We start from the raw sequence: 23,135 nt of genomic DNA on the forward strand, positions 1-23,135 counted from the left end.
TGGAAACTGGGTTGAAGAGAGCAGTGACTGGACCATACAGTAAAATGTACCGTAAAACCAAAACAGATGTTAAAAAGGTAAGAAACATGCAGAGAGCTCATGGGGAGAAATATCTTGTGGAAAAAGCCTTATTGTAACAATAAATCCAGCTTCATATATTTTACTTTTCCTTTATACCCTATGTGATTAGCACACATCCAATTTATTATTTGCACTTTGTGTATGAAGCAGTTTTTAACATTTCAAGAATGTATACATGTGAGGAACCTGGGTTGGTCACTTGGTAGAGGGTGCGCCCATATACAGAGGCTTAGTCCTTGACACAGCGGCAAGGGGTTCGATTTCAACCTGCAGCCTTTGCTGTGTGTCTAAAGTTGTCTACTGTATCTGTAATAAAGGCCTAAAAATGCCAAAAAAATACTCTTATTTATAAATGTGGCTATCAGAAAAACAAACTGAAAGTCACTCAAGAGACTTCCAGTCATCTGAACTGGATCGAAAATGTTATATGAGCCGTCCTTTCTGTGCAATTGATAGAGCCCTATAGTTAGATTGTTATTAATAGATGGGCAACAGTACAAGGAAAAGACTAAAAAGGGCAGTAATCTGAGTGGTTTTGGGATTTTAAATAGTTGAAGACCTTTCTACTGCAAAAACAGTAAATTTAACTGATGTTTGTTTTAGCCGGCACGAGGTCAGCCATGACATCAGATAAGACTCTTCCCCATAATTGTTTTAAATGCTGCTAAACAGGCATCCCAATAGCCCTGATACATCCTGAAAAAGACAGTATCTTTTAAACAATAAGATGTACTGTATATTTAAACACTGTAGCAGTGTCTTTCTCTGTCATTAACTGTCCTGCATTTCCTCAGTTTGCTTTGTCATCTGCACGTGTATAATTGCACCTGTCGAACTGCTCCGACAATCTCTGATCTGCTGGAGAGCCGTGTGGCCAGTCGGTGCAGTACCGCTATTGTCTCAATGAAGCGCTGGTAGGCCTCACGCTGCTCCAGGTTTTGCCACTGTGGCGAAGTAATCTGCAAGAAAAACAACATCTTGTTACAACTCTCTTAGGAAAACAAAGTGTACATCAATGTCCCCTTTGTACCTGGGATTGGACAAGATACGTATTTACACCAACACTAAACAAATGAACTAGCATTAAAAAGCCAGAGGGAATTCTAGATAATCTAACGTCAGCTGCTGCTTTTTCGAGAGCTGACCTTCAGTGCACCTTTGAACTCTTCTAGTTCTTTCTCTGTGTCTTCCTCTGTCAGGTTCCTCTCCCTCTCTGCCTGTTTGAGCCGCATCTCCAGAGTGTAGTTGTCATTACGAAATGCCAGTGACAGCTGGATGAAAGCATTCTGTGGGGAGGAAGTTACTGCAATATAACACTCAGAATGGCAGCACATTAAATACAGATGATCTGCTGGTGATGGCAAAACACCAACACAGAGAAATAATCAGAGGAATCCATAGAAAACTTTCCCACACACGCTGAATGAGAGTCAGAGCAGTTGTTTGTGTAATACTAATATACATTTATTATTGGTTAATGTGTGAGGGAGAATCAAGCAGCCCTGAAACGAGCATGAGGAACAAGCTGCCATTCTGACATATGACCTCATGATGTTTTTCTGTGTTGATCAAAGCCAGTTTGCACAGTTTTCCAACATACATGGGCCACGGCTGAGAGGAAATATATAACCTCTGACTGTCCTGACCCAGACGCATCCCGGAGGGAGCCGCGAGAAGGACTGCAGCCTAAGCCCGACAGCGTCACTAATGTTTGCATTTTTCACCACAGGAAATCACTCTGAGTCTCTTCGGTCTAATGAGGAATAGAAAAACACTTTCCTGTTGACAGAACACAGCCAAACTCAGGCATCCCATTTCCTACAAAGGTGTAATTAACTGCTTTGGTAACAAAACAAAAATGTTATTATGTTGTTATTATTATACTCTTGCCATTATTAAGATGGCAAGAGGCAAATTCTAGTTTTAGAATATATTTTTTCTTTTGCTATTTAACGGTTTATGTTGTGTTTAAGTAGTAAATAAATGTATTTGCAAATAAGTTGAGTCTCTTTTAAAATGTTAAATTATGAAAGGAATAGTTCAACATTTTGGGAAATACACTTATTTGCTTTCTTGCCAAGAGTTAGATGAGAAGATTGATAGCACTATCATCTCTTACTTATACAGTAAGTATACTATAGCTCCCAGTTTCGGTTGTGGAGTCAGACACCCTCTCCACATTTAAGAGTACGCTTAAAACTCTCCTCTATGATAAAGCTTATAATTAGGGAGTGAGGAATGCTCTGCTTCTCTTAATGGATGTCAGATTCATCTACCAACCCTTTACAGGCTGGCACAGGTTTGCCTTGGACCAGCCCTTAGCTATGCTGCTATAGATTTAGACTGCCGGGGGACTTCCTGTGACACACTGAGCTCCTCTCTCCTCTCTCTCCATCTGTGTGCGTTCATGTCCCATTAATGCATGTTACTAACTTAGCTTCTTCCTAGGAGTCCTTATGCATTCTCGCCTCACTGATTTCCTTGGATTGGAGTGGCTCCTGGATCGTGGTTGCAGCAGCTGCCGTGATCCTGCTCGACACCCTGCTACACCCTGCACTCCTGCTACTTTATTATTAGTTATAGTTCTATTATCTTTATCTTTACTACAATAGCCACTGTTCATCATGCTATTCCATTATACCCACTGCTATAATTACTATGAGTGATATTTCTGTGTATCTGTCTAGCTCTTTCTCCCAACCGGTCGCGTCAGATGGCCGCCCACCAAAAGCCAGGTTCTGTCCGAGGTTTCTGCCTGTTAAAAGTAAGTTTTTCCTCGCTGCTGTCGATCCGAATGCATGCTCTTGGGGGAATTGTTGGGTCTCTGTAAATTATAGAGTGTGGTCTAGACCTACTCTATCTGTAAAGTGTCCTGAGATAACTTTCTTTTATGATTTGACAAAAATATAAAATTGAATTGAATTATAGCCAGGAGATGGTTAGTTTAGCTTAGCATAAAGACTGGAAATGGGTAAAAAGCTAGCCTGGCTCTAGGACTGTATCCAAATCTAAAGGTATTTCCAAAAAGCAAAGACTCCAGGAAGTTACTAGTTTAAGAAATAGTCCGGCACATAAGCTGCTATAAAATGGAAAATTGTCGGTTTTACACAATGCAGGTTTTGTATGGATTAAACAAACAAGATATAACATGTTAATTAGTATCTTTTAAGGTGCTGGTAGGCAGATTTTTGTTATTCTTGGACAGAGCCAGGCTAACAGTTTCTCTCTGTTTTCAGTTTTTATGTTAAACTGTTAAGTGTATTTCCCAAATTGACAAATTATTCATTTAAATTGCAGACAAGCACAAACACAGCACCACAGTCAGGAAAACAAAATCAACGGTAGCATGCTGGACAAAGTAGTGAACTTTCAATGCTTCATCAGGAAAGGGAATAACTTGATGTTTTTCTCTTTATTTTTAGCAGAAATAATCTGTGGAAATCCCCAAAAAACCTGTACAGATAAGATACAAACCTCAACTTCTTTTTCAGTGAGAGGGGGTGCACTGGAATGAAATCAAAGAGAAAATGTTAGTATGTAAGTAATGTACATACAGTATTTTGTACACAGTAAAATTAAGATGTAAGGAGGGTTATTTTTAGGCAATTAGACAGGAATGATGAGGCAAAAGATAAACGTAAACTTAAGCAGCAGTTGGTTTGTCACACACCAGCCTGGTAGACCTCGGTGGAGTTTGAGTTTTCTCAGCATCACATCTGAAATGTTTGGCATGGCCTCGGACTTCTCCTTTGCCTCCTTACTACTGACTGAGTTTGGAGAAGCTAGAGGACCTGCAGACACATTATTGTATAAATCAGTCCTAAAGAGAATTCACTGGTCTTTTTTTCCAGAGAAGTTGTGATTCAAGTCTCAAGTCATTTAAGACTGGTTTTAAAGTCAAGACTCAAGTGTTTATGTGCAAGTCTGCGTAAAACCACGTGTCTTTAAAGTGAGACTATGTAACTTTCCCTTAACTGCAGCCACTTTGCCCACGAGTGGTGACCACAGGACAATAATCTATACTGAAATGTAGCGTAACAGTAGCACAAGTGAAGAAGAGTCGTAAAGTCAGTAAACCGATTCAGTAATTTCAGATACTGTAGACCAGGGGTCACCAACCTTTTTGAAACCGAGAGCTACTTCATGGGTATTGAGTCATACGAAGGGCTACCAGTTTGATACACTCTTCTGAAATTACAAATTTGCTCAGTTTGCCTTTAGTTATATATGATTATTAATGATTAATGATACTCATCTATGAGAAGACACTGATCATGTTAATGATTTCTCACAATAATTATCAACAATGACTTAACAAGGTGGGAAACAGATAATATCAATATTCAATTTTCATTTTTAGAACAAGCCTGAGGGCTACTCATGTGGTCCTTGGGGGCTACCTGGTGGTGTTGGTGACCCCTGTTGTAGACGGTAAAATGTATCTAGTTTACTAACATTAGCCATCCTAACTGACTGAAGAAGGCTGTGTTTTATTTCTTATAAATTCAACTTTTCATTTCTAAGAAAAAGAAGGTTTTATTTGTTCCTTGAAAAGTAAAATAGTCTCACCTTGGCTTTCTCAAATGTCTCGTCAAGTCTCCCAGCAGTCAAGTCCAAGTAAAGTCTCAAGTCCCCAAAACGCACACAATACATAAAATCATCTAAAACCCATCATTTCATCTTTGGCTCACATGCTTTAACAATCATGCCATCTGCTGATGGAAAATGAAAACAGCATTTATTTCTGTTATGAGGTTGCCAGTAAATGGGTTGCACGGAGGGAAAAAAACAAGAACAGATCATCATCATTTTCTGACTGGAACAGTTTTTCCGTGAGATTCAGGAAGTGCACACCCTTGGCGACATTGCTGAATGTACTGCCGAAAGTACTCTCTCTTATAGCGACGTCAGGGGAAAACAAGGACTGTTACCTTTTTCCTGTTCAGCAGCTTCGCTCAGGTCTGGTAACTTGGATCCCACTATGCTTTGGTTACGCATCAGCTTGTGCTCCTTTATACATGCACGCACACACACACACACACACACACACACAGAACAACAGAAGAAAGAACAAAGCATTTACACATTTTACAGAAGAGGCGCATTTGACTACAAAAGCAGGCACTAATGACAGTAACATGTAATCTGCTGAACCAATGCTTTACCTCTCTGAATTTAGACAGTTTCGGTACACTCCCCTGCAGGGTGGGGAGGTCCTTGTACCCTGAGGACTTGAAGACAGCATCCCTGGGCTTGTCTGAGAAGGTGTCCTCCGCTGTAGGAGGGAAACTCGGGGCTCCATTTCTAGAATTAAGGCTGCCTACAGCATCCCAGGAAACAGCCCTCATCAGCGGAGGGAAGGCCCCAATCGTCTTGATCTCTGCTGTACAGGGGGCCTGTTGAGTAGGGGGTTGGGGGACGGGCTTGGCCACACCTGTGGCCGGGGCCTGGCTGGCGTTTCGGCCTGGACCAGGTCCCTCATCTGCTTTACTGACTGGACTCTTAGGTACAGCAGGATCACAGTTCTCCTTCTGAACAGCAAAACGCGGTGTTAGAGTCCCAGAGGACACTTTTCTCTTCTCAGAGGGCTTCCAGTCCACCAACAGTCTGTTGCCCTGAGGTTAGCAAGACAATAACTTTTATTCAGAAATTAAGCATTTCTGTTGTGTTAATGAACCTGTAGCATTTGAATTACAATTCCATGTATGGATGAAGAATGTAGTAAACTCCAGCACACTATCAGCATCTTCATCAGGCAACAATAAATGTCTGTACAAAAGTTTGTGCAACTCCATCTTGTATTTGTAGATGTTGAGATATTTCTCGATATAAGTGAAATGTTTGAGGGGTTCAAAGTCATTGGGATTGGAAGCATGAATGTCTGTACAGAATTTCTCTTTATTTTATTATTATTATTTTTTGGGCATTGTTAGGCCTTTATTGACAGGACAGCTGAAGAAATGAAAGGGGAGAGAGATGGGAAATGACCTGCAGCAAAGGGCCGCAGGTCGGAGTTGAACCCCAGGCCCGCTGCGTCAAGGAGTAAACCCCTATATATGGGTGCCTGCTCTACCAACTGAGCTATCCGGGAGCCCATCTGTACAGAATTTCATGGCAATCCATCCAACGGTTGTTGAGACTTTTTCAGTCTGGACCAAAGATTAAAAAAATCTTTAAACTTGAGAGGCTGAAACAACCGTTTGAAAAAGAAGTCAGTTAAAATCTGGTATTAAAACGTTTTTTTTTATGTTGACAGTGTGCAGAAGTTGACTCGCTAATAAAAAGAAACACAGTAAGTGAATCTGTTCATCTGACCTCCTGATCCTGGGTCGTTACGTCAGGCTGATCTCGCAATGAAGGAACCTCCCGATGCTACAAGAGAGGACAACGTAGCAAACCATCTTGTGTTAATTAATATTACTTGGACCACTTAAAAAACACAAATAAGGGAAATAAAATGAACACTGACAGTTTTAATTTGGGGAAATGAGCATGCATCAAACATATCTGCAGTACAACTCATGCCATCGTAAGTGAATGTTGTGTTTTAGAAATAAAAATAACAATTATTTCTTTACCTGCCCAACCGACTGTGAGCTGACATGGGTTGCCTCAACAGCTGAAAGAGCAGAAAACAACCAACAAAATGATTCTCGCAAACTCCAAAGGTAAAAAATTAATAGGAAAATGGGGTAGAAAAGTTATAAATAAATAGTAAATAATTCAATAGTACTTTACCAGTTTGAGGAGCCACAGTCAGTGAGCTGCTTCTAGATGAACACGGGGAGGACGATGGAGTTTGAGTTGGAGAAAGACCTGAAGAAAATTGACTGATTGAGTTCAATGTGACCTTTTTTAAAGTAACAAACTAACTCAATTAAAGGCAAATGAGTTTACCAGAGAATTTTTTTTTTTTTAATTAAGTTAAACTCACTAAGACAACAATCAACTGAGAAAGGATCTGCTATGTACAGTACAGTGTGTATGTGTGTGCGTTTGTGTATTCACTACCTGTGGGTGAGTCAGTGAGGGAGCGGCGGCCACGGCGTGTCAGGAAACGGTCGCTGACCTTCTTGGCCTGTTGGAGCAGCTCCAGGTTCTTCTGTCGATCCTCCTCAGAGAGCTGCAGCTCCGGCAGCTTATCTTTCACCAAGTCGATCACATTACCCGTGCTGTCTGAGAAAGACAATAGACATAGACACATGCACAATTGTTTTGATTCCATATTTTTTTTTTTTAAGATTATTTTTTTGGGGCTTTTATGGCCTTTAATTGACAGGACAAGAGGAAAGGGGGCAGAGGGGGACGACAAGCAGCTAAGGGTCACGGGTCAAAATCAAACCCGGGCCGCTGCTTAGGACTCAGCCTACATGGGGCGCACACTCTACTAGGTGAGCTAAAGGTCGCCCCCATATTTATTTTCTACATTTCAACATGTCCAGTTAAAAGCAAACACAATGCAGTTGTAGACAAACAGTAATGTTAATCTTGCCTGTTCAAACATCAGGTAATGAAGATTTCAAAATACACTTTTTGTAGAGGAAGAAATGCTTTGGCACAAGAGGTTAACAAAGTCTGTGAGCTCTTTTGTATTTGAAGAAGAGAACAGAGCAGCTCCTTCAGCGACAGGCTGCTACACCCACGCTGTGTGAAGGACAGATAGCTCAGGTCCTTCCTTCCTGCTGCTGTCAGACTTTATAATCAACACTACCCCAAGTAGGCTGTCCATACCAAAACTGACAACTCCCTCATGTGCAATATCAAGGTTTACTTATCTGTACAATATCATTATCAATATTTGATCTGTGCAATAAAATGAATACTGTGTATTCAACCTTTCAGTCTGTTTACTAATTATACTTTACCTTTACTGCTTTGGTAGAGTCACTTGCTTTTTTCTGTTTTCTGTTTATATATATTATTATATCTTGCATTCTTTACTGATGCCTCTTGTTTTTGGACTTATCCCCTTTGCTGCAGTAAAACAGCAAATGTCCCCGTTGTCGGACTAATAAAGGATTTTCTTATTTTATCTTATCTTATGTGAGCCAATAAATCAGGTGATAAACGTTTGGCCAAGTCAGGTATGTTCTGACCTCCTCCTCTCGTCAGAAAAGGGCAGCAAGCTAAACATCAAAAGTAATCAAAGCTGCACAAGCATCTCAGGCATGTGGGAGGACACACCGACAGATTCCTGGACTAAAGCAAACGTTGCGAATGATAACATCAAAATAGCTCTCACAGTGTTGTGGTTCTGTTTAGAAAATTACAGCTGCAGTGTATGTGTGTGTGTCTGTGTGTGTGTCTGTGTGTGTGTGTGTGTGTGTGTGTGTGTGTGTGTGTGTGTGTGTGTGTGTGTACAGGATTTACCCACCGACTGTGGTGATGGGTCCTCCAGAGGAGTTTCTGGCCAGGCGAGCTCTGGGACTGTGTGGCCTGAGAGAGAGGAAACAGTAATGATTCAGACACGTTGTCCCCGTTTACAGCCAAAAAAAGAAGAAAACTATTACTGTGTTTTAGATGGTGGGCAGTTACCTGGTCTGCTCCAGAGGACGTCCATCTTGTTGTACAATAGTAGCCTGCTGTGGGAAGATGATGGTGGGGGCAGTCATGATGACAGCTCCACTTTCGCCTGGTGTAGACTGTGCAAAAAAACACCAAAACACATACAAACGTGTCAAAGATAAAACAAGGTCACAGCAAAACTGGTATAGGTGTAATACTGTACATATGTTTTGCTTTGTTTATGAATATGCATTAGCACAATGTTAATACATAATAAAGGTATTAAAACTAGGGCGGGGTCCCATATATTCCAATGAGCTTGCATGTGACATAGGAAGGGGAGCCAAATCTGAATGTTGAATCCCATGTTTTCTGATCTAAGCATCTTTTAAAAAACTGACTGGGTTGTTTTCAGTTTGTGGGTTGGTAGACACTCCAGATACCCAAATGTATGTGCATAAGCACTGAAAAAAGAAAGTTTTTCTTATCTCTACTTTAAGGATCAGTCAGAATATCCCCAAGTGAAAATGAACAAGAACAGATCAACACTCAACACAAAATTATGTTGAATGTGAACCTTGTCATTAATCTGTTTATAGGAGCACTCTTACGATTTATAATTGCACTTCCATAAAGTTGGGGGACTCACAAGAGACAGATTTTAAAAATGAATGGTCAGAATCAAAGCAGCAGAGCCCGAGACATTCTGACTTTTAGTCTCTTATGTGGGTCAATCTCCAAAGAATGCTAGATCCTGCCCCTCCCATGATGCTCGCTGTCTGTCCAGAGCCACACGACACATTATACAACTCCACAGTTTCAAACATTTGAAAAACTTTTAAAATCTTCTTAAATAATAGTTCAATTCTTGTTTCATAAAATCCCAAATCCTTGTCTAACCATAAAAGGTAAGTATAGGTAAGTAAACATAGACTGTGATCAAACACTAATTCCCTAAGAGCTCCTCTCAGCTTATCTTTGCACTAGAATCCAAATAAAAGGATTTCATTCTGATGGTAAATCTGCAGGAAGGCCACGGCTGTGCTGTAGAAAAGGTGGATTCTTTTATAGTGTTGGCATATGAAGATTGGATTACACAGCTTCATTTCATTCTGCAGAGATGTCTTATCTAGCCTGTGTGTTTATGAGCGAGTGCAGCGGAAGACGATGTTCTCAGACTGTTTAACACTTTGCTGTCTGCAGGATGTTTGCTGCATCAACGCCTGAATCTGACCTCTTCAAGATGATATTCTTCATATTGTTGCAGAAAAAGACATAGTTCTAATCTTGGGTCTGTTAACTCAAATGAGAAAAATATTTCATTTTCATTTACTTCTACTGGTATCTAGCCATGCAGTGTTTAGAGTTTAAAAATAATTTTAATTTAATTTGGGTGAAATGACCCTTTAAATTTGACAGGAGGAGTTCTTGCCAAAGTTCCAAGATTCTATTAGAACCAATCTGATGATCTCAAAAAATGTCACGATCATCAAACAATGACATTTTATTTTTTAAATCTTGAAGTCAAGTCTATTTTTTATTTATATAGCCCAAAACCAAAAATCACCAATTAGCCTCAAAGGGCTTAAAGCTGAAATTTTATAAACACAGTATTCGCCAGACACACATCTTTTTAAAGACTACAGCAATGGCTATAACATGGATAATTTACTTTAAAAGGCAGGCAAAGTGGTTTTTTAAAGACTCATAAAATAGCCAGGAATTAGTGGAATTACATATACATTTTAACATTAGATTAACACAAAAATATGAATACAAAGCCAATACAGTATACCATGTCAAAACAAATGCTGATATGTTTCAACAAAGCTTTAATTTAAAAACACTGGACTAAAAAATTACCTGGATGCATAAATTAATCTCCATAGACAAATGCTGATATGGTATCGACAATTAGTAGCTGCGATCAGCACAGCACAGCCTCAGCTTGATAACCACAAAGAGGATTTGTAACCAGAGTAAAACAAATGTGTGGTTGAAGAGGATTGATTAAATGGTTCTACTGCAAAACTGGCAGCAGCGTTTTGAAGGCAAAGAAGAAACCTTTTCTTCAGTAGCAACACTGATAGACTTTCCATAACAGAGCCAAATGGATTATTCAGTGTCAGATTTTATGGCCTCACATGCTTTTTCCAAAAGCAGAATATGTGCTACAAAAAATGACACTCACTGTACTGGGAGAGCTGGAGGAACTGTCCAGCTCCTCGGGGGAGTCCTCCTCTTCCTCTGGCAGTGTGGGCATGGCGGGGAGCAGTGGGGGACGTGAACGGGTGTTGGGGAAAATAAAAGGTCCCCCAGCGGCGTACGGGGCAGCGCAGCACTCCTCGGAGTTATGATCACTTTGCTCAAGGGGAGATCCCTGCACGAAGTGTTCCTCCTCTTCCTGGAGCTGCAAGATCATGCACACATAAAAGACACAAATACATGTATGTTATGTATGAGTAGACAGAGTCAAAGTTGAGGATAAACCTTCCTTCCTGAGTAATTGAACATTAGCAGCTGATCTTTAAAGATTATTTTTTGGGGGGCTTTTCCCTTTATTAGAAAGTGGATAGATATGAAAGGGGGAGAGAGATGGGGGATGACACGCAGCAAAGGGCAGCAGGGCGGATTCAAACCCTGCGCCGCTGCAGGACTCAGCCAACATGGGGCGAATGCTCTTACTGGGTGAGCTAGAGGCTGCCCCATTAGCAGCTGATCTTTAAACAAAACTGAATTACACATCAATAGTGATATTCTGAAGGAAGTCTTTTCAGGCTAACCACAGTTAAAAAAAGATAGACACCATAAATAATTCCCAAAATAGCCTCAAGTGGGTACGCTAATTTTCCAAACAGGCTGTTACATAAGCTACAAAATTCTCCCAGGATTCATTTCCAGTGAGAATAAACATTAAATACTATAGTGGAAAAATGTCATGAAACATTTATTCCACATCCTGCTGTTGGTGCAGCATATTATTCCACTGATCTATAGATGGACGCCAAGAATCGAACAATCTGCTTTGCAAATGTATGTTGAGAAACACTGAATGTGAACATAACTTTTGTTTGTTTACAAGAAAATGTCACAGACCACCTTTAAGTTTGGGAACATATTTACTTCCCTGGGGAAATGGAAGAGAAAAATATGCATTAAAGCAACATTGCATAACTATTTTACATTAAAATAATTATGATTCTACACTGACTTGTAATAGGCATGTGTTGTTGCAAGTGCTTTATGTTTGGCTGTGTTGGCAAAGTTGTTGATTCGCTAGTTTTTGATCATAAGTAATGTAATCCTAACAAATCTACAGCAGTATATAAGTGAATTGCACTCTGAAAACTGTAGGGGCGCCAAATCGCAAAAATGTTACAATGTTAACAATGTTACACAATGTTGCTTTAAGGATAGTGAAACATTGATTAAATTCTTCTTAGACTGAAGAAAATTAAACAAAGATACGATATATAAAATATGATTACTGTAAGAGGAAAACCAACAGCAAACAAACTGACGCAGCTACGAGGAGAAAGTCATGATAGTGGACACACAGCATCTCGACATTAATGATCAACATTACTGGAGCATCAGGTAGTACAATGTAAACGTTTGGCATCTGAACCCATGATATGGTCCATGCCAATATACTGTATGTTATTGGAATATTTTATTCGTCATAGACAGTCAGCTTTATATTCAAATCACTCCCAAAGCAAAAACAAAGCCTGTGCTATGCTGCATATGGTAAGGCTGCAACTAACAAATATTTTGATATATTGTTTGATTAATCATTCAGTCATGTGAAAAGATAGTTCAAAGTGACGTCTTTAAATGTCTTGTTTTGTCCGACCAACAGTTTAAAAACCAAATATATTTAGTTTAATGCTAAAATACAATAAAATAGACTGTATTGTCATTGCACATTAATGAAATTTGCTGTGCCCTACCTGAATATAAAAGTACTAAAAGTACACTCATGCACAGTCAATAAATATATGAACAAGCATTTTAAAAGCAAATACAAATACTCCCATTTTAGAAGCTGTGGCCAGTGAATCTGTTTTTGTTTTTGCTTAAAAAAGTAAATATTATACAATTATTCAAATAGCAAAATTGTAGCAGATTAATCTCTTTGTCAATTCACAAATCGATTGACAAATTGTCATTCCAACTAATGCTTGCCATCAATGCTGTGGCAGTAAGCTGGCTAACTAAACTAAAGAGAAACATGACCTAATTTAGTTAAATATTATGTGTGCAACTTGTTTGAATCATTGTTTGAACTCACAGCTCCTCCCTTTTTAGTAACACATTTATGCAAATCTAAGAGCAGAGCAGATTTAACCCTTTGAAAGAGCCCATCTGCACAGACTATTGTCAGGTGTTAGTGTGCTGAAAATAGAAAGATTTACATATGTATGACCAGCACAGTTGTGGCTGTGTTTTTACTGCCAGTCCAGATGATGAATAAGGCGTGTAGGCGAGTGAAAGGTCTGATTAATTATTTGTTATTTCAGAGGTATGGCATGCACTTTACACAAGAACAAATCATCTATGAATTCAGGGACAGAATATGCAGTGTGCTGTTCAGTGTTATCACAAACATGACAAGTTCTTGAGAACATATAGGGACAGAAAGACAGTGAGTCACTGGGGAGGAAATGGGTTGTTTAACTGTCTCCCAGCGAGCATATTTCCTGACTACAAGAATACTGTCATACAGGATTAAATTCACTACCCTTTCTCAGCCTGCAGTAGAATTTATTACAGATGTTTCAATACTTTAAAGCTCATTTAATTTAGTCTGATTCTCACATGAACTGTCTTCTGTAATTATCAAAGAGCAAAAGAGGTCAGCTTTGAGGTTGAGTGAGTCATCAAAATATTTCAAACTGATTATCTAATTGTCCCTGGAGTTCAGGGCGGCTTTGGTAACAACCACCTGCGTTTGTCGTGACTGATTTAATAATCTTAATGTCTATTTATGCAAACACTTGTTTAATTCTTTCGTCAATATTCTACTTTTTCCACAGCTGCTGTAACGGTTGTTTTTATCCCCTAGAAATATGCCAAATAAGGAGATGAATAATTTGACAAAGAAGAAGAACAACAAATAAATCAATCAAAGATCCTTATAATAGCTTGTATCTGTACATTTTATTATTACTAAGCAACCAAACGAGCTTGCACACATTTAAATTTCTTTGGGCGACAGAATACTGACTCAGCCCAAACAAAGATGCCATCCTTCACTGCAGGAGGCTCGACAGTGCAGATTGTTTCCCCCGCAGACCATGAGACTACAGATAAATATTGCAGAGTAATTGAATCACTTAGATTATTTCCTGTGTGGGGAACAGGACAGAACATACAAGCCTGAACACAGACAGACCCTGCACCACAACTCCTCATGGACAATCTTGTTCCTATAGTATACACTCATCTTCTAAAATGAAACATATTTGTCAGAGTCAGAATTAACTTCTCATTGCGAGGCCTAGCTGTCTCTTCCCTCAGTGGGAGACGAGGGGACCGGCACCCTCCTCCCCGCCTCTGTTACATAAGCCCACTCCCTCTTGCCAGATTTGTTTAAAATGTGGTTGTGTGAAGCACAGAGTACAAGGCCAGCAGAGGAAGTGGTTGCTACAGAGCCACAATCTGAGATAACAGGACTGAGGAAGTGTGAAAAACACAGAAAAAAAATGGATGCACAGAGAGATGTAAAGTCAGGTGAGGAGGGGGGGTAGATACATTCATTGACTTAAAAAGTGCACAATCACTCCCAAAGAAGAAAGACAGATGACACAGTTTCATTTCCAAACAGATTATGCAAACTCACCCCTAGAAGCCACAAGTCAGAATGACAACTGTCAAAAAGTCCAAAAGCACACCTTCTTGCACAAGTTTGACACAGCTACAGAGGCCCTGACAGAGAGCTGATGGCGCTCAACCTGCATCCCCTGTGTCCACCTAAAACCATCAGCCACTAAGACCTCACAGCTCCACGCAGCCGATCCTCTGAACCTGTCCACAGAGAGCATGCACGTTACCTGAGTCCACCACTAGCGCTGTGGTGAAACACGCTCACTCCCGCTGATCTCTCCAACTCAAACTCAGACCGACTTCCCTCTCAGCCTTTTCCTCAGAAAACTCCTCTATCCTTAGGGCTTCTCCTTCCTTCTCCCGTCCCCTCTGTTCCCTGTCTTTTTTCAGCAGCAGCCTCTCTTTCACTCCTGGGAGCTTTGACCATTTAAGGAGAAGGGCTCTGTATGCCTCTTTGGGCTGCTGTGAAGTGTGTGTGTGTGTGTGTGTGTGTGTGTGTGTGTGGGGGGGGGGGGGGTCTCAAGCTGCTGCTACACTGATCATCCCTCAACTAAAACCTGAAGATAGTTAGAAAAGAATGTTATTTTTTCAGCAGGGTTTGTTTTGTTTCTCTAATAATAGTGTGGGAGCAGTAGGAGATTTTGGGTGTTGTTGTACACGAGGGCATGTTTGTGAGAGATAGATAGATAGATAGATGTTGTGTCCGTCCGATCTGTGTTTACTCTGCAGCCTAAGAGGAATCCACACATCCACTTCGGAGCTCTTGAAGTTCATTATTGTTTGGTAAACTGCATTGTCAAACCTTGCACCATTTGTACTGCTTTTTAGTGGTGAGAGATTCGGGTTTTAAGTGCGGCCATCATCCAGAATTTTGCGGAGAAAAAAAGAGTCACATTGTTTGGAGGAACACAGCTGATGTTCACAGCAAATTACAGCATCACAGTGTGAATTAACATGAGCTGATCATTTAAAAGTGCTACAATGTGAAGGAAACAGTTTACCAAAGGAGCAATTTGTGCAAAAAAATCTTCTTCTTGTTTAGTTCAACTCGAGTAAAAATCTTCTTTTAACTTCTTTAGGCATTGGGTTGTGTTGTTTTACCCAAAGCCAGTGGTGCAAGGAGTATTCAGATTAAAGTAAAAGTAACAGTACAACAATGTAAAATACTCCGTTACAAGTAAAAGCCTTGCATTCAAAAGTTTACTGAAGTGAAAGTGAAGGGTTATGATCAAAATATACTTGAAGTATCAAAAGTACTCGCTCTGCAGAAAAATGGCCTTTGTAACTGAAATATTATCATAAATGGCATTATTAGACTAGTGATACTGATGCATCAATGCATACATGTAAGTAGCATTTTACCGTTGTAGCTGGTTGAGGTGTAAGTAGTTTGAACTACTTTATAGGTAAGTAGATTATTCCAGTGGTTCACAACAGGGTCACAAAATGTATCCGAGAGATTGTGAGATGATCAACGGGAGAGGAAAGAAGAAAAAACAACATTCCGATACACAAATCTGTACAAATTCTTTGGACTTTTCTAGAATCTTTGCTATATTGTTATAGGTTATATATTTGCTGATTTAACTTTTGAGCCGTGAACTGTTAACCAGTTAAGAAGTTTTGAAGGAAAAGTTCTCTTTGGTGGAACTGCTAAAAACGTATCTGAAACGTGACAAGGTCCCCAAAGTATTTATTGCTTTTTTTGTATGGAGCAAAAATGTTGCGAACCACTGGTTAAATTCTTTATTTTATAAGATTATGTTTTTTTTTTATGTAAAATCTTAATCTGAAAAGGGTAACCCTTTACTTTATGTACCTCTGTTTAGCATTCATAAGAAGTATATATTTCATTAAAAATATTACATATAGTTGTAAGATGTAGTAAGCATATAAGTGTATATTATAATACAAGTTCTAATTTCTGACAAATGCTGTACATTAAAATTTCCTTATATCTGCTTAGAGCTGGGGGGGGGGGTAATTGTATATATTGTATATTGTATATAAATACAACAGTCACCTCTGAATTGTAGTGGAGTAGAAGTATATAGTAACATAAAGTAATAAAGTACTGCAAAATGTAATTATTTTCCACATATGCCCAAACCACTATGTCAGATTGCACTGGCAAGCTTGAAAAAAAAAAGTGGTAATCAGCATCCTGTTAAAAAAATAACATTTCTAACAAGCCAGTTCAAAAAACATAAAAGACACACAACACATAAAGGAAACAGACGTGCCTCTACATACATAAATAATATCATATTTTACTGCAGTGGAGCAGATAGGAGTCTTACCGTGCTGCAGCTGCCTTGTCCTGTGCCACCTGTTGGAGCCAGAGCACAGACATATAGTGAAAACAGTTGATTTGCATTTAAGAGGAAAACATGTGCAATGCAAATGTCATGAGACAGTTTAAAAAAAAATGTGTGTGTGTGAGAGAGAGAGAGAGAGAGAGAGAGAGAGAGAGAGAGAGAGAGAGAGAGAGAGAGAGGGGGCAGCAGAGAGAGAGAGAGAGAAAAATAGAATGAGAAAACAAACGGGAAAGAGATAAATTGAGTTGTCTGTCCTGTGAGGTTGATGCTGGTGAAGTGATATTCATCTGAACTACTGCAACTCGTTTCAGGAAGTATCTCAGCCCCCGTCCACCTCTATAACTAGGGGCAACAATAACCTGGCAACCGTTTCGAGTACATGAGGTGCTTGAGCCGCTGGTTGAAAGCTCTTGGCCCAAGTAAAGGCTATTTTGTCGTCTACTTTAGGCGCTCTCAGGAAAACGTCAGTAATATTGTGATACCAAGCAAAGGGCTAAACAACTTTATGTAGAGCACCATTAGAGCTGAGCAGCAATATGGCCCTTTACTAAAGGTAATTGGATTAGATAAAAGGTAATTAAATGAACCAGTGTTATTCAAATAGGAGAGGATACAGATAAAAAAACAAACAGCACCTAACTGCTTTTATGTTGCTTATTTGATGGTGCCATTTCCAAGAATTGACTCTTGGAAAGCACAAATCAGACCCTAAAACTACTTGAGTAATGCAACATTTCACAGCCAGATTTGTGTTTTGGCAGCTATGTTAACTTTCACATTTGTCCTAATTTAACTTCATTTTTATTTCAGACACTGCCAGATATACTTTTGTTTGTCTTTTTTTCCTGGACGCTTTCAACCTCAACACAAATCAATCATGAAGGAGCAGACTGTTTACAGCCACCACACACACACGCATTAGACACCCACTGCATTTCTAAATGATTTACATTCAGTGTCCAATGGATCTTTATTTATCACACAACGTGCCTGTGTCTTCTTTTAAACAGAAACATAAAACTTAAAAACAAGTTTGATCCCTTTATGTTTCAGTGATGTGCCTAAAGTGTATGTAATATATCATATTCATGTTTTATTAGTGTGAGGTAGATAAAGAGGGAATATAAAGTAGTTTTAAAAAAGGAGGCAGAGTACTCCATTGTACTCTAGAGGGCATAGAAAATACAAAAACACTAACAAATCCTGCAGCACTAACAGACAAAAAAAAAGCACACATTAGAAAACATTATCTAATTAGCAACTGTTAAACACGGACAAGGTAAATATGGCACTGTCAATACCATACCTGCCTAAAATGAGCATGTCATTTGAGCATGTCAGCAAACTGACATTAGCATTTAGCTCAAAGCACCAGCAGTGCCTAAGTAAAGCCTCCCAAAGTCGCTGTGTAGTCCTTTAGGATGTTTTGTCTTGTCTCTTTTTGGTAAAGTTATGATTACCGTATGCCATATTGTGTATGTTGTTGTAAATTCTCTTTTAATTTACGCTGTATCCTAAAATATGTGCTTTGATGTGGTTTTGTCTGCTTCTTGGCTTGCTCATTTTTTGATGCTTAACATCAACACGTTCAGGGACTGCAGATGAAACCTTTGGGTTAAATCTGGCCCATTTGACATCACACTAATTTTAATTAATATGTCTTGTCCCTGATTAAAAATAAAAAAGTGAAGTACAGTATTCTTGAGGTAATGTTAACATCTATAGCTTGCTATAGATATGTGGTATTGCTATGTGGGGAGAGCTCCAAGACTGGATTGTATCATACACCATCCACATCTTGGTACTGTTATGCCAGTATATCACCTTTCATGACAGCAGTGCCACACATAAAATCAGTCATCCTGCTGCAACCGGTGTGAATGCAGCTTCATTTAGTAAACAAAGTCCATGCCAACATGGCACTGGACAATTTAAACTTTAGAGAGAAGGCCATAAAATAAACAAACAAGCAGACAGACTACTGTCTGTTCATGTAAAATATAACTTCACCCTCTGAGGCCAGCCAGAGGTTCTCAGCAACCGCAATGTGCTCCGAGTTCTTCTGTACATCACAAATAAACTATTGCCTCTTTCCTGGGGAAGGAGAATTTAGAAATACGTATGTGCCATAAGCTTTCCTGAAAGTTTGGAAGAAAAGTGACCCTTTCTTTGGCCAGCAACATGATGAGTATTGAAAATGTGGTGAAATGGCAAAATGATCGGTGCACATCAAGCAGCTTTCAGGAACTTTCATGAGCAGATTGAGGCCTCACAAAGGGTTTGTAAAAAGACACATAATTTGTGTTTTCCTTATTTTTGTAGCTAGTATTAAAAACATTTCACTGTAATTCTTTTTTTAATCTTAAAAATGTTTTAAAGAATAGATTAAAAATTTAAGAAATACACACATACTCTTTTCACTCATCAAAAAAGCGGATAAGAGTTCCTCAAAATGTTGAACTATATCTTTATTAGCTGTCATAATAACTGTGCTACAAGCCTTTCCAATTCTTTTGAGGAAGTTTTATTCTTTTATTTACATTTAAATAGTTCTGCTTTTCTTAAAGCTGCAGTGGGTTCCCTCTTTCTCGCATGGGAAATGCATGTGCAGAACAGCCAATAGAAACGCTCTCTCTCTTTTCGATATGACCTGTGAGTGGCCAACGTCTCCCGTGATGGCTAGATTTTCTGAAGCCTGAATACAGAGCCAAGAGGAGGTGCAGAAGTCTAGTTTTCTCTCAGACCTTTTGAATAACAATATGCTGAAAGGTTTTTATGGACATTTTGCCCAACAATGCCAAAAATAAAGTGCCTACCACAGCTTTAAATCCAGACTGTAATGCACCTAAAAGCCTGCATAGTGTAACTACGGATCTTAGATTTCTCAGCGTCTTTGTATAAACAATTCAGACGTAAATGTAAAGTGGGCCCAACCACACAACGTGTTGTCAATTAAGAATGGGATGTAGCTAAAAATACTTACCCTCAGTGTGTTTACAAAAAAAAATAAAAAATGACCTTCCCTCAACTTCCCCATGGCCCCATTTGATAGATAACATACACTCCCTCAGAGCTCATTCTCTTTTCCTCTTTACTGTACCAGCTGTTGTGTGCAATGCAAATATCTACTGTGACTGTTTTCAGACATCCTCAGGGGTTACCATCAGAGAAGGAAGTAGCTTTAATTCATCTGTGTCTCACAGTGTACCACATAACCACAATAACACTGTAATGCAGCCATCATACCATTCATGGTTAGCTGTGGAGGCTCACTGACTTCTGGGATTATAGAAGGCTCCACATCTGACTCGGCCGTAAAGCCTGTGACATCTGTTCCAGGATCAGCTGGCAGACTGGGACCTGGAGACTTCAGAAAAGTACAAACAGTTTGATCACTGCCTTACCGTACATACGAGACGTTAAGAGAGACAACAAATCAACTTCATGTGTTCAGCTGTCGTAGAGCTACAATTTATGTTATGTCAAAAATATTCAATATATTAGTCACTATTGTTACATTAATAATAACCATTTCGAGGTACTTGTGCTTTACTTGAGTAGTTCTAGTCTAGTAATATTTTTACTCCACTACAATTCAGAGGCAAATATTGTACTCCACTACATTTATTTTATAACTAGTTACTTTGCACATTTAGATTAATATTAGAAAATATAATAAACAATTTAATTATGATGTATTATTAAAAGGTTACAAGACCACATTCCTCTATTTTTGTGAGTGCAAGTGCAAATGGTGTAACCTCAACTCAAAACCTTTATTACTGTACCAGCATGGTTTACTCTGGCAGTTTGTGTTCCCACTGGAGTGAATATAAAAACATCTCCATGGAGCAGTTTGAGATGAAATCTGGATTACATTATAAATTACAATCTTAGTTCCCTGGTATTCATGTTGTCAAATACTGACTCAATTCTGGACACATGACAACAGTACATTTAATTTTAAATGATATGTTTTTATAATTTGTTGGTGCTTTTCTGTATCATTTTAAGTGACATTTAGTTAAAGATATAATCAAACATGTATTTCAGCAGAGCAACATACTTACTTACTTTAACTGATGTGACCTTTTGAAATCGGGATCATTAAATAAACTACAATTGGCTCTCACTGTTACTGTCTTGAAAAGTAAACACAGATTTTAACACAGACAGACCTGAGTTGGCCTGGCCTCCAGACCGTTCAGCTGCTCGTCAGTGTAGCCTGCTCGGTCCAGAGCCTCCTCCACCCTCCGAGTAATGCTCTCCATCCTCACTCTCACCTGGCTCACCCTCTGCTCACTCTCTCTCACCAGCTCGGCAGTCTCCAGGGCGTTGTTGACCTTCGCCTCCATCCTTCGGAGGGTCTCCAGGAGACCGTCTGCGGTCACTCGAAGCTGGGTTTGCTCCTGCTCTGAGGCAGCTTCCCCTGTAATATCCGTGGCCACCGCTGCATCCCTCTGATCCTTCACAACCTTCTCCACAGCTGTGTCTGGTTCTTCTCTCTCAGTGTTGGTTCCCTTGTCGATATGAAGACTGCTGTTCTTTTGCTCGGCGACAAACTCCTGTGCAGATCTAAGAGAGGCTTGCAGGAGGCAGACCTGCTCCCTCATATCAGTGAGCGCCTGCTCTGCTTGCTGGAGCTTTACTTGTGTCTCAGATAGCTCCTGGCCCGACTGTGTCTCTTTTGTCAGGGCCTTAGCCCCCTCTGCACTGCAGGCTTTCCACCAGTTCACCACAGACACCTTCTTGGCCTCCTGGATCTGAGTCTGGCTCCCAGTCTGGCTTTGCTTTTGCTCCTTCTCGCAGGCTCTCCGCCGCTCCTCCACCTTCTCCCCTTTCTCCTCCCACACACACTTGTGAAGCTCCAGCTCTTGCAGCCTGAAACCACCACCACAGCTTTATAAACATCTGCTTTACACAGTGTTATGTCTGTAGTTACCAAGGGGTACTTAAACTGCACTTATGCCCGACAGAGTTTAACACGCAGATAGTAACTCCTATGGGTTGCGTAATGGGTTGCCCATAAAAACACTGTCAAAACCAGACACCCCTTTTATTAGCCAGAGAACACTTCTCAGAACAGAGACTAACATCAACCAAATCCAGTTGGTAACCATAACAGGAAGGGAGGTAAAAAACTCACATACACATTGACAAGCTGCTGCTTGATGCTTGTCGGTCGCTGCTGGCGGTGAGGAAAGGGCCTCTCCTGTGTTTCTACAAGAGCACAGTCCTGCGCGTGAGAGAAGAGACAGATTTATACACATACATGTTCCTGCATGCAACAATTATCATCCTCTGTTGACTCTCTCCTCACCTTCTCAGGATACTTGTTATGCAGAAGATGAGCAATTTCTGCAGACTTGATCCTGTGGATGATGCTCTGAATATCATCGCTGTGTGTGTGCAGGGATGGGAGGCTTATGTCGTCCAGAGCTCTGTGATGCTGCTGCAGACAAGGAAGGCAGAGCTGCAACAGTCAACACAAGACAGAATATCAGCACTATGAAAAGATAACTTGCAGACAGTAAGCGCTTCCCAACCTGCTGCATGTCCTGAATCTCACTCTGCAGGGAGCGGTGGTTTGGAGGATCCCGACTGTAGAGACTCTGAGAACTGATACAGTGTCTGTCATACCTGCCAGGAACAGACAGAAGAAAACACTCACTAACTATATATAAATATGCTATATATAAATATACTATACAGTATCTCACAAAAGTGAGTACACCCCTCACATTTTAGTAAATATTTCATTATATCTTTTAATGGGACAACACTGAAGAAATTACACTTTGCTACAATGTAAAGTATTAAGTGTACAGCTTGTATAACAGTGTAAATGTGCTGTCCCCTCAAAATAACTCAACACACAGCCATTAATGTCTAAACCGCTGGCAACAAACGTGAGTACACCCCTATGTTAAATTCCCATAGAGGCAGGCAGATTTTTATTTTGAAAGGCCAGTTATTTCATGGATCCAGGATACTATGCATCCTGATAAAGTTCCTTGGCCCATAGGCGGCGCTAGGCTATTTTTAGGGGTGCTGAAGCACCCCTAAATATCATCTCAGCACCCCTGAAAATAAAGTCCTTATTGTGATAATGTGAGATCGTTTAGTGCTCAAAGTAGTGGTGGTTTTTGGCACGGGTGAACCGGGCAGCCACTTAACTTAAAAAAATATATAAATAATCCTCTGTGCTGCGAAGCGTTTTTCTGTTTTCTATCATTTCACTGTGTGGGGAATTGGCAGATCAGCGCCCCCAGCAGCTGCAGGCGCCCTGCTTGCTGAGAGAGGTCAGCACCCCCTACTTTCACAATGAAATGGACTAGTCCGTCCCACAGTGCGCCGCCAAAGATAAACAAACGGTGACAGGAGAAATGGGAAGTACACAGA

At 40.0% G+C, this 23,135-nt stretch overlaps 1 protein-coding gene across 6 annotated transcripts in view; it reads right to left on the bottom strand.

The window, feature by feature from the left end:
• The window catches only part of mrvi1 (murine retrovirus integration site 1 homolog), a 36,909-nt gene that overhangs the window by 5,641 nt on the left and 8,133 nt on the right, over nt 1-23,135 (bottom strand). For 5 of the 6 annotated variants that reach the window (XM_028576019.1, XM_028576003.1, XM_028576012.1 and 2 more), the window contains 19 exons: nt 22,280-22,373; nt 22,054-22,185; nt 21,884-21,969; nt 20,912-21,614; nt 19,980-20,100; nt 16,716-16,744; nt 10,778-10,996; nt 8,617-8,723; nt 8,456-8,517; nt 7,093-7,257; nt 6,820-6,897; nt 6,660-6,700; nt 6,397-6,453; nt 5,247-5,696; nt 5,013-5,091; nt 3,752-3,872; nt 3,556-3,586; nt 1,227-1,367; nt 909-1,040 (listed from right to left, as the gene is read on the bottom strand). In XM_028576019.1, coding sequence (XP_028431820.1) covers nt 909-1,040; nt 1,227-1,367; nt 3,556-3,586; nt 3,752-3,872; nt 5,013-5,091; nt 5,247-5,696; nt 6,397-6,453; nt 6,660-6,700; nt 6,820-6,897; nt 7,093-7,257; nt 8,456-8,517; nt 8,617-8,723; nt 10,778-10,996; nt 16,716-16,744; nt 19,980-20,100; nt 20,912-21,614; nt 21,884-21,969; nt 22,054-22,185; nt 22,280-22,373 — 2,848 coding nt within the window. Of the gene's footprint in view, nt 1-908; nt 1,041-1,226; nt 1,368-3,555; nt 3,587-3,751; nt 3,873-5,012; nt 5,092-5,246; nt 5,697-6,396; nt 6,454-6,659; nt 6,701-6,819; nt 6,898-7,092; nt 7,258-8,455; nt 8,518-8,616; nt 8,724-10,777; nt 10,997-16,715; nt 16,745-19,979; nt 20,101-20,911; nt 21,615-21,883; nt 21,970-22,053; nt 22,186-22,279; nt 22,374-23,135 lie in introns of those variants that run through there. The other variant, XM_028576029.1, reaches the window with a different exon arrangement.

The sequence above is a fragment of the Perca flavescens genome, chromosome 1 (genome assembly GCF_004354835.1).
Source record: "Perca flavescens isolate YP-PL-M2 chromosome 1, PFLA_1.0, whole genome shotgun sequence".
NCBI lineage: Eukaryota > Metazoa > Chordata > Actinopteri > Perciformes > Percidae > Perca > Perca flavescens.